Here is a 10686-nt window from a genome sequence, read left to right as displayed (position 1 = left end):
CGGTTGCACCACTTCAAATAAAAAAAAATCTCTGTTCCTTTATTATCTAAAACACTTATCAGTCAACCAAGTCTTACCTTTTTTTTTTTTTTTTTTTGGTCTATCCCAAATAAGCGTATCTTTATATTTCAGATGGTAAGTTTTAGATCGCGTGATTTAAAAAATTAAACACATCTTTAATTTAAGATCGTAATATTTAAAAGCATCTCTTTATTTTTTAAATTTCATGCTCAGTCAAATTAAAACTTTTAAATTGAGACTAAAAAAGTACTCCATCCGTCAATTTGTTTGACACTTTTTATTTTTCGAGAGTCAAACGAGTTGTTCTTTGACCGTAATTTTTTCATATCTTTTAAATATTTTAAATTTTTAATTATGGTGAGTTATAATATTTTGTACGTAATTTTCAAATATATAAATTTTATATCGAAAGATTTAAAAATTCTATGTTTAAACACATGATCAAAATTAAAAAATTTGACTATCAAAAAATCAAAAATACAAATAAATTGAGCGAGAGGGAGTAATATAATTAATTCTAATAAATATATACCTAAAATACTTAATTTCGAATAAAATCAAACTTCACGTGCCCCATAAATAAGCCTATAAGTAACTTTTAATGTCACAGCTATTCCATTAGACCAAGTTAACTGTTTAACCACAACTCCTCATAACAATGTCGTTGATGACGTTCATACTCCGGCGAAAATTGCACACAAAACCCCACATTTTCCCACAAACATCACTTTACTCCACAAAGAGTTGTAATAATCAACGAATTGAGAAAATACTGATAGCAAATAGAGGTGAAATTGCTTGTAGAATTATAAGAACAGCTAAAAAGTTAGGGATTCGTACAGTTGCAGTATACAGTGATGCTGATAGAGATAGCTTGCACGTTAAGTCAGCTGATGAGGCTTTTCGAATTGGTCCACCACCTGCTCGTTTGAGTTATTTGAATTCTAATGCTATTATTCAAGCTGCTAATCAATCAGGCGCACAGGTATACTATGCTCTTAATTGTATTTTTTATTGATTGATTGAGTATGTCTGGACACTGTTACTTGCTTTGAATTGAACTATATGTAGTTAAAATTGTTGAAGTGTGTGATCATTTCGCTTAAAGCGTCTTAACATGGTACTCCCTCCGTCCATTTCGAAAACCAAGAGATAATTTACCATTTCATACCTATTTTACCCTTATTATTAAATATTGGGTTAAGGGGCGGAGCCAGTAAGGGGCAAGGGGTTCATCCGAACACCCTGCCGGCGAAAAATCACGCTGTATATACAAAGTTTAAATTATTTTTTATGTATATTGTAGATTTTGAATCTCCTTGGCTTCTTTCGCGCGTTTATTTCTGTATATTTTTTAACCCCCTTAGTAAAAATCCTAGCTTCGCCACTAATTGGGTTGGAAACTTCAAGAAATTGTTTGTGGCTGTACAACTTTTAAAGTATGTTTGATTGATTTCAATTATTTAGATGATTTATAATAATTAGGGGTGATATAGTAAAATTGTCATTTTATTTATTGCTCCTTAAGGGGTGTGCCAAGTCAAACATGGACAAGTAAACATGGAGGGAGGGAGTATGAGAGAAGTCATGGGTTCGAGTCTTACCGCTATTCCATGTGCTTGGCTCATAAAAAATCATGCCCGTGAGGGGCGTGCGGTGCTCTCTCTAGGAAATATGGTTCTGTGCTCTGGATATGTTAAGACGCTAGAGTCATCATTTATGCTAGTATTTACGTTTAATTTTCCAAGGGTTGATATGTATCTAGGTCTCTTATATGACAACAATATGTAATATTTCAATTTTTTCTTCACTACCGTTATCTACTGTCTCATCCATTTGTAAAAACTTCTAGGCCAATAAGTACTTACTGAGCAGGAGTGCATTATGTAGGTGATCAATGGACCCACCCTCTCCTCCCACCAGTAAAGGAAAAAGGAAAATTCTCGAAATGAAAAGGGAAAGAAGAGAAGATGACAATTTTAATCATGTTTATCTAATTCATACCAGTGAAAATCATGGTTAAGGCTCGAAAATGTAATTTTAGGCATATGTCAATATAAATAATGATAATCTTTTGAGTGATCAAAAGCGATATTACAGCTAGGATAGAAGCTTTTTTCAGAATAGCTTTTGATCAAACGTTGATTTTAATGTGTGTCTGGGCTTTATTGTTTTCATCTGTTCTTTTCGGTTGTCCCAGAAAGAACTTTGATACATTAGTTATACTATTGTTTATATGGGATGTCAGTGTGTAATATATAAGCTTGTAGTTTCTTTTAACATTTGGGGACAGCTAATGGTTAAGAGATTGGATGTGAAAGCAACGCATATTTTTGCTTTATCTTTGATTGTGGAGATACGCGTTTCAAGTCATGGTCGTATTTATAATTATACATCTCTAGAAATCACTGACTTTACCTTTCTCTTTCTAAAGGAGATATAAGAGACAATTCCATGATTTTTCCCCCCTAGCTATCCAACTTATGAAAAAATTTGACAGGTGTACTATATTGCACTCTACTCATTTAGTGTTTCAGATCCAGCTATGTCTTAATGTAAAGTTCAATTGGACTAGAGGCTAGACTTTGTGATGCTATGGTGCATCCTCAAATATGTTATTTCTTGAGTAGAAAACATGGCCTTTCTTGCCACTTGACAAGATCTTCAAAAAAGTCTAGTTATTACAATAAACATAATTGTTTCTATGATTTCTGTAGACCTTTTCTTTTCCTTGTTTGACTCATGATAATTCCAAATTTCCTGTGGTTCACATATTAAAATTTGTCGTAGGTGATTAAATGATTACCGACATGTAAACATTCAGAGAGGATCTCTTGTTTATATTTTTGTTTATTTTATAATTAGGCTATCCACCCAGGTTATGGTTTCTTATCTGAAAGTGCCGATTTTGCTCAACTTTGTGAGGATGAGAGTCTCTTGTTTATTGGACCTCCTGCCTCTGCAATCCGCGACATGGGTGATAAAAGGTAGAGATCACTGCATTCCACTTGCTATCAAGTTATGCCTCCGTATCCCACTTGCTTTTCTCAAGTTAATTCATGCTACAACAGTCGACTCATTCAAATGCTAGTTCTGGTTTGTGAGGGAGATTAAAAGGCATAACTTTGAATTAGGATTATGAATCATCTTAGGAAGTTGGTCATACCCTTTTGGATTTCAGCAGGAGAAGGAATTATGTTAATAGTCTACTGTTATGGGAAGAATGGAAGCTCTGTGTTTGTTCATCTCATTTCTTTGTTTATGATTTTTCAGTTTTCCCACATTTGAATGTGGACAATCATGTTTCATCTCATTGCTTTCTGATTTTTTATCGATATAGTTGATTTAAGTTTTGTTAAATCTCCCCAGTGTAAACTGACTGCACTAATACTTGAATAGATGCGTACTAACTGTTTGCACCAGACACAAATTTGCATCTACTACATGCATTTTGGCGATTTAGAAGCTGCTGACTGTGACATTGGGATTAATATGATAGCTGTTTGTGTCTGTGCAAGACCGGAATGTCGATTTTTGCGTAGCAGCAAGCCTTAGAAAATATCTATGCATAAACAATGGATTTTTAAAGTTGTTCAAGTGTGTTTCATGGGGCTAAGCATAACATTTGCAAAGGCCCCGTGTGCAACTGACATGGAACATGACAATAATCCTGACAAGACTTATGGGTAAAATGTTAATCCTATATCACCTGCGTGTGAATTATAATTTCAGATTCTCCTATATTGATTAAGCAATGACATAGAGAGTATCTATATGCAAATGTTAAATCACGTTGCATCAACCTACATTTTCGGCATGCATTTCTATGAAATGATCTGTCATATGTTTCTTGTCTGTGAGTTCTTATGTGGCTGGGGTTTGACAGCATTACTTCGAAATATAAAGTATGTAATCTGAATAGCACTCCCAACTGCTAGCCTCTAATGAAGTTGTAATTTAGCAGTATGCAGCTGCATTTGGCTGCTGACAATTCATGCTTATTTCCTTTCTTTCTCTGGATATTTCCATCAGTGCTTCAAAGAGAATAATGGGTGCGGCTGGGGTTCCACTTGTGCCTGGATATCATGGTGATGAGCAAGATATTGATTTTATGAAGTTGGAAGCAGACAAGATTGGGTATCCTATTTTAATTAAGCCAACCCATGGAGGTGGAGGGAAGGTTTGCCTTTTGTTAACATACACTTATTTTCTTGAAGGAATGCAAACTTGATTTCTAGCTTACGAGTTGTGCGATCGAATCTTATTGTGTATGGCCATTACTATTAAAGATTTCACCATAAGAAGAAATCTTATAATGCCAACAGGATAGCTAAAGTATGTCTGAACAAATGCTTTTGTCTATCTTGTTCTATAGTAGAAAATTACTGTCTACTAACCTGTTTAATTTCAGGGTATGAGGATTGTTCAGAGTCCAAATGAATTTGCGGACTCATTCTTGGGGGCCCAACGTGAGGCAGCTGCATCATTTGGTATAAGTACAATCCTACTGGAGAAATATATCACTAAACCAAGACACATAGAAGTCCAGGTAACTCTTGTTATGTTTGATTGACTGCTAGGTCCTTTCAATTTTTGTTTTCTTGTTAGTTAGATTAATAGCCAACGCCATCTAGCTTGAGATTGAGGCATATTAGTTGTAGTTGTTGTATTTTCCTGCCTTGCCCTTTTTCATACTTCATAAATATAATTCCAGCTTGCTTTCATTTATTTGTTAGATATTTGGGGATAAACAAGGTAATATAATACATCTTTATGAAAGAGATTGTAGTGTGCAGCGAAGACACCAGAAGATAATAGAAGAAGCTCCAGCTGTAAGACTTTTTTATTATTTTCCTTATTTCCGTGAAGTGTCCTAAAAGGTTGACAAAACTTTGTTATCCGCAGCCTAACGTGAGCTCTGACTTCCGCTCGCATCTGGGTCAAGCAGCTGTATCTGCAGCTAAGGTCAGATGAATTTGTCTGTTTTCTCTGTACAAATTAGGAAGTCTTCTTGAAGTTGTCAAGTTTATTGGTTGCTAGTTTTTACATACCTTTATTTTTTATTGGCTGAATTTGATTATCTGAAATCCAGAAAAATATGTGCTTATCTTTCACTATCATAAAGCATTAATTATGCATTAACACATGTACACAAGTCTCAGCAATTACTTAGAACATGACAGTGAAGAATGAACTTTGGGTCTAATTTAACCCAAAAGTTAGCTCATGAGGTGAATACTGCCCGAGGCCATATAAGGAGACAAATAACAATAATTGCAGAGAAGTAGAATGTAGGGGTCAACCTGCATCTTTGACTAGTAATTAATTTCTATCATTTTTTTTCTAAGTAATTTCGTAATCTTTGTTTCCGTAAGGAGATTTGAGTTTGAAAAGCATTCTACTACATTGCCATTAGATGACCAATAAGACAAATTTCTCCATTTTCTCTCGCTATCGTATATTCCCCCTCCCCCTCTCTCGTTCTTGTGTGTAATGTGATTGTTGTATTGAGTTCCTATACAGATTCTGCTATGATAAAGTTAATTCTTGATCAATTAGTATCACTAGCCTTCTGTTTGGAAGAGATGTTCTGTGAAAAAACCTCTAATATTATGATCTGTTCCTTAGTGCTGCTGTCTGCTGGCTGTTCAAATCATTTTCCGATATTGTTCTCAATTGTTTCTCCTGACCTGACAGCCGTCCATTATGTTTGAAGGCAGTTAATTACCACAGTGCAGGAACTGTTGAGTTTATAGTTGATACACTATCTGGACAGTTTTATTTTATGGAGATGAACACCCGTCTTCAGGTACTTTTGATCAGTATCTGCCCTTCCCTTGTAGTAGCAGCAGAGCAGAGGATATAATCACTCTTTGTCAGGTTGAGCATCCAGTTACAGAGATGATTGTTGGTCAAGATCTGGTAGAGTGGCAAATACGTGTTGCAAATGGGGAGCCGCTTCCCTTGACTCAGTCAGAGGTGCCACTTTCAGGTTAGAGTTTACACTGTTTAGCTTGCTTTTCAGTTCTCCAAATTTTATTTTGGCAAAGTGCTGGATTGGCAGGATCTTCTGGATGAACGTAGAGTTCTGACCTGGATATACCAAGACTGCATACGATTCGATAGCTCGACTCTTGATATATAATGTTGCCCGTTACTTCCAGGAAGGAAACTGTATTTCATTATAACAAAAAGTTGTTCTTCTAGATTCATGTAGTCAACAAAAATAACAACAACAACATTAATCTAGTTTAATGTAGTCGATGCATGGAATGGTTCTGCAGAAATTTCCATTTCAGAGTTGGACTAGCACAAAATGAGCTTAGTATAATTAGTTACTTATTTATCAGTGGAATTCCTGCGTGAAGAAATTTCTCTGAAGTAAACTGTTGCAGGGAACTCTTCTTATTACTAGACAAATATAGGAGTTTTAAATTAAAGTTAACCCTAAAGCATATGGGAAAATTCGTAGATATTAACGTTTGTCAGTTTGATGCCAGGTCATGCTTTTGAAGCTCGAATTTATGCTGAAAATGTTCCAAAAGGATTTCTTCCAGCAACTGGTGTTCTTCATCGTTATTGTCCTGTTACAGTTACATCAGCAGGTGCAGATCCATACTATGAGTATCTGATTTATGAGAAGTTACATAAGGCCTCCTTTAACTGGGTTGCCACTGAGGAAACATGATAGAGCCCTCAATTTCTCTGAGGGAAGCAAGATATATGAGCAGTTTTTTTTAACTTCTTATCATATCAACTGCACATTGTTCCTTGATTTATGTAGATTGTTTTTATTACCGTACTAGCATCAAATCTTAAATGTGAAGCAAGTTTCCATGTAAAAGGCATCATCCATAGCTGCAAAACGTACGAGCAGATGCGTAACTGCTTCCTTGGTGTTGAATAGGAATAATAGCACTTGCTACCCATTCTCACATTTCTGAAGATCTTCATGTCTATGAGTTGCTATATATATAAAGTGACTTGCTATCTTAAAACCCCATCCACTCAGAAAATGTATGCAATGGCTTTCAGGGAGATCTATCAGTGTTTTCATGTCAAAAATTGTTATATGGAATTGATTATCAGCTGGATTTCCTTTTACACTGCCTAGCCAAAAGCTCTTCAACTCGAGCTAGTAGTCAATTACTTCAAGGCCTTTGAAATATCAAGCGAGGTTGCTTAATTTTGCTGTCTGATAAAAAAAGGGCAGCCCTTTGCATGAAGCATCCCACTTTCATGCAGGGTCTGTGGAAGGGTAGCATCACAGATACCTGATACAAGATCAGTGGTCCACAATTTGCTGACTGATACTATAACATATTTATAACATATTTACTGAAGCTAGTTGCGATACTAATCCATAGAGGATTCTCTGCTGATCATCTATCAGCTTATTTGTCTTTCTGATTATGCAAATTGCTAATTATTGTTGAGCTGTATATTTTGCACTCGCATGACTTTAATACACAATTGCAGTTAGAGTAGAGACTGGAGTTGAGGAAGGGGACACAGTAAGCATGCATTATGATCCCATGATTGCAAAGCTAGTAGTATGGGGACAGGACCGCCTTTCTGCACTGATAAAAATGAAAGATTGCCTGTCAAAGTTTCAGGTTTGATTTTTTCTTTTGTTCTTGACCTAGCAGGTATTGATTCAGAATCAATAGTTTATAATGGAGAATATTCTAGTAATTGAGAACTAATCACTGGTCATTTAATAAAGGTTGCAGGTTTACCCACCAATATAGACTTTCTCTCTAAGCTTGCCAGCCACAGGGCTTTTCAAAATGGTGAAGTAGAAACTCATTTTATTGAGCAGTACAAGGATGACCTGTTCATAGATGGTTCCAATTCAATAGCAGCACAAGAAGCTAATAGTGCTGCCAAACATGCTGCATCCATTGCAGCTGCATGCATTTGCCAAAAGGAACTTGCAACATTGAGGGATAAGGCTCCTGGTGAGTACTAAAGTAGTGTTGTGTTTAGCAAAAGTGTGCTTTAGTCCTGACAGCTGATGCATAGTTTATTGATCTGTTCTTATATGCAGGAGGCCTCCATTTGTGGTATGGTAATCCTCCATTCAGAGTCCATCATTGTGCTAAACGAACAGTGGACCTTGAATGGGAAAATCAATACAGTAGTAGCGGTTCAAGTCTTTTGACAGTCTCCATCACCTATTTGCCAGATGGGAAATACCTAGTTGAGGTAATGATAATTTCTCTGTTTGATATAACAGAATGGCTATAGTCGAATTTCTTTTTGCCAGTCAATTTTTCGATTTGCAGCAAAATGATCTATATTTTTAGACAGGAGAAAGCAAAACCCCTGGTTTGGAGATCCAAGTGACACAACTAAACAACAATGACTATAGAGTTGAGGTCAATGGTCTAAGCCTGAATGTCTGCTTGGCAGCTTACTCCAAGGTAACACCTTATATATTTTAGGTCTTGATCTGTCCTGGCATACATCATGTTTGACAAACCCACAACTATTTTTATGCCGAGGCTGATCAGATTTTTCCCTCTACCACAAATAGATATAATCATTGGCAATGCATGATAGCTTCCCACTCTCTCAAAAGGAGCTTATCATATAACAACAACAACAATTACGTCTTAGTCCCAAGCAAGTTGGGGTCGGCTATATCAACTCCTCACTGGTCATGTTTCTCCATTTAATTCCATCTCAGGCTAACATTATACAACTAAAAAAGGAGCTTATCATACAACAGGAATAACTACTACTTCTTAGTCCAAGCAAGTTGGGGTCGGCTATACCAAATCCTCACTGGTCATGTTTCTCCATTTAATTCCATCTCAGGCTAACATTCTACAACTAAAAATAAAAACAGAAATAAAACTAAAAATAAAAATAAAAAGTAGCTTATCATATGAAAGTTCTTACTGTATTGGAGTTATTGGAATGCCTAACTTTTTCCCCTCTAATACACATACTTACATACATGCATACACATGCATGTGCACACTCATGTGTACGTTAGTACATGTATATTGTTTTCATGGTAGAAGTACATACTTGCTACAGAATAGAAATAAAGACTGAGAAGCTTGTGTTAATTGATGAACTAATGCCAGTTGGCCTAGTTTGAATACGTTAACAACTAAGTTGGAATGATGCTAGTTGGTCTACTAAATACACTTTGGACTGAAGATAAAGGGTTTGCATATCTTTAGCACATTCTGTCTTGGTTCATGAGAATTTCATGCCCCTTGATCAAGAGTGCAGTAGTCACCAGGGAAAGAACTCGATCAAAATTGAGTTAGCCAAACTTCCGTTTTTGCAGGATTACATTGAGCATATTCACATATGGCATGGAAACTACCAACATCACTTCACACAAAGGATGGGCCTTGAAATCTTTGATGATGATGAAACGACAGAAAAGACTGCTAGGATGGCGACATCTTATCCTTCTGGCACTGTGATTGCACCCATGGCTGGTCTATTGGTTAAAGTATTGGTGAAGGATGGGGAGAAGGTTCAGGAGGGACAACCTGTGGTAGTATTAGAAGCAATGAAGATGGAGGTTTGTATATTACAACCGCAACTTAAGATTAACATCTCCTGAGTGGCTTAATTGTTTTGGCTGTTTTAATTTATTGTTTTCTCTGCCCTTTACATTGTCTATGAGTAGCATGTCGTGAAAGCACCAGCTAATGGTTATGTAAGAGGGCTTGAAGTCAAAGTGGGCCAATCGGTCCAAGATGGTGTTAAACTCTTTGCTCTCAAGGTTAGTCTTCTCTTTTTAAGATTCATGGCCTTGGTTTCACATTTACATGTAATAAATATTGCATATAACATCTATATTTGTTAGAATGGACATTCTTTCATGTTGCACCAATATCATTACTACATCAGCATATAATGGTGAAAGCATATACTGAATTAGTTGTTCTAACCTTTGACAGGACTGACATTATCCTGAGGATATGACAACATCATCCTAGACAACTGTATTTATGGCCTTCCTAGGTGGACTGTACATCCTATAGGTATAAGAATAACAACATTGACATGTAAAATTTTTTGGAGTTTCATCTACTGTTTTCAAATACATTTACTTGTAAAAGACTTTCCATCTCAAAAATTGTCTGGATTAGTGGTAGATGATGAATGGTTGCTCATTCATTGCTAAGATATACAAGCAAAGTTCTTTCTGCTTAGTTCAGAAAGGTATTTCTTGGCTATTGCAAGAAAAAGGTGAGCTTTGCCTTGTCTTGTTTCTCATGTTCTTCTATCATTTCACCGTCATTAATGATGCGTAGTTCTCCATTTCCTCTTTCGTCTTGAACTCGTCAGTGGAACTATTCCGTAACCTAAAAATGTGGCTCTGCTGTTTGCTGTTTGGAGACTACACGCTTTTAACAAACAACGTTATCGTGCTAGCTATATTCCAATTCAGACGCATCTATGCAGTTTGTATTATTATTTTCCTTGTGACTCGTTAATAATCTCCCTGGCACTATAGCTTTCTCTTTCAGTTCTTTGATCTGTGTTCATTTAGGCTGCAATCTGAACGGCAAACTTGACAAATCTACAAGAATATTCAGATATTGTGTGATTAGGGAGATTCTTTAACTTTAAATGAATTTAAGGATGGGGTGTAAGCTCATTTTTCAAGTGTTGAGGATTATCATGTAA

General features: G+C 36.1%; 1 protein-coding gene across 2 annotated transcripts; it reads left to right on the top strand.

Annotated features, from left to right (window-relative positions):
- The first annotated feature begins 629 nt into the window (after positions 1-629).
- On the top strand, positions 630-10258 carry LOC132051801 (methylcrotonoyl-CoA carboxylase subunit alpha, mitochondrial). Of its 2 annotated transcripts, XM_059443015.1 has the most exons (16): positions 630-1006; positions 2887-3008; positions 4054-4201; positions 4433-4570; positions 4758-4853; positions 4927-4986; positions 5738-5830; positions 5902-6013; positions 6522-6626; positions 7501-7637; positions 7748-7982; positions 8072-8229; positions 8331-8447; positions 9329-9571; positions 9680-9775; positions 9954-10258. In XM_059443015.1, exons 1-16 carry the CDS (start codon positions 680-682, stop codon positions 9957-9959), a joined length of 2193 nt encoding a protein of 730 aa, XP_059298998.1. In that variant the 5' UTR covers positions 630-679; the 3' UTR covers positions 9960-10258. The 2 variants fall into 2 exon arrangements, with proteins under 2 accessions (XP_059298998.1, XP_059299007.1); XM_059443024.1 differs by lacking the exon at positions 2887-3008 and having other exon boundaries at positions 835-1006.
- The last annotated feature ends 428 nt before the right edge of the window (positions 10259-10686 follow it).

This window comes from Lycium ferocissimum, chromosome 1 (assembly GCF_029784015.1).
Source record: "Lycium ferocissimum isolate CSIRO_LF1 chromosome 1, AGI_CSIRO_Lferr_CH_V1, whole genome shotgun sequence".
NCBI classification, from domain to species: domain Eukaryota; kingdom Viridiplantae; phylum Streptophyta; class Magnoliopsida; order Solanales; family Solanaceae; genus Lycium; species Lycium ferocissimum.
This window is presented reverse-complemented; position numbering and strand designations above follow the sequence as displayed.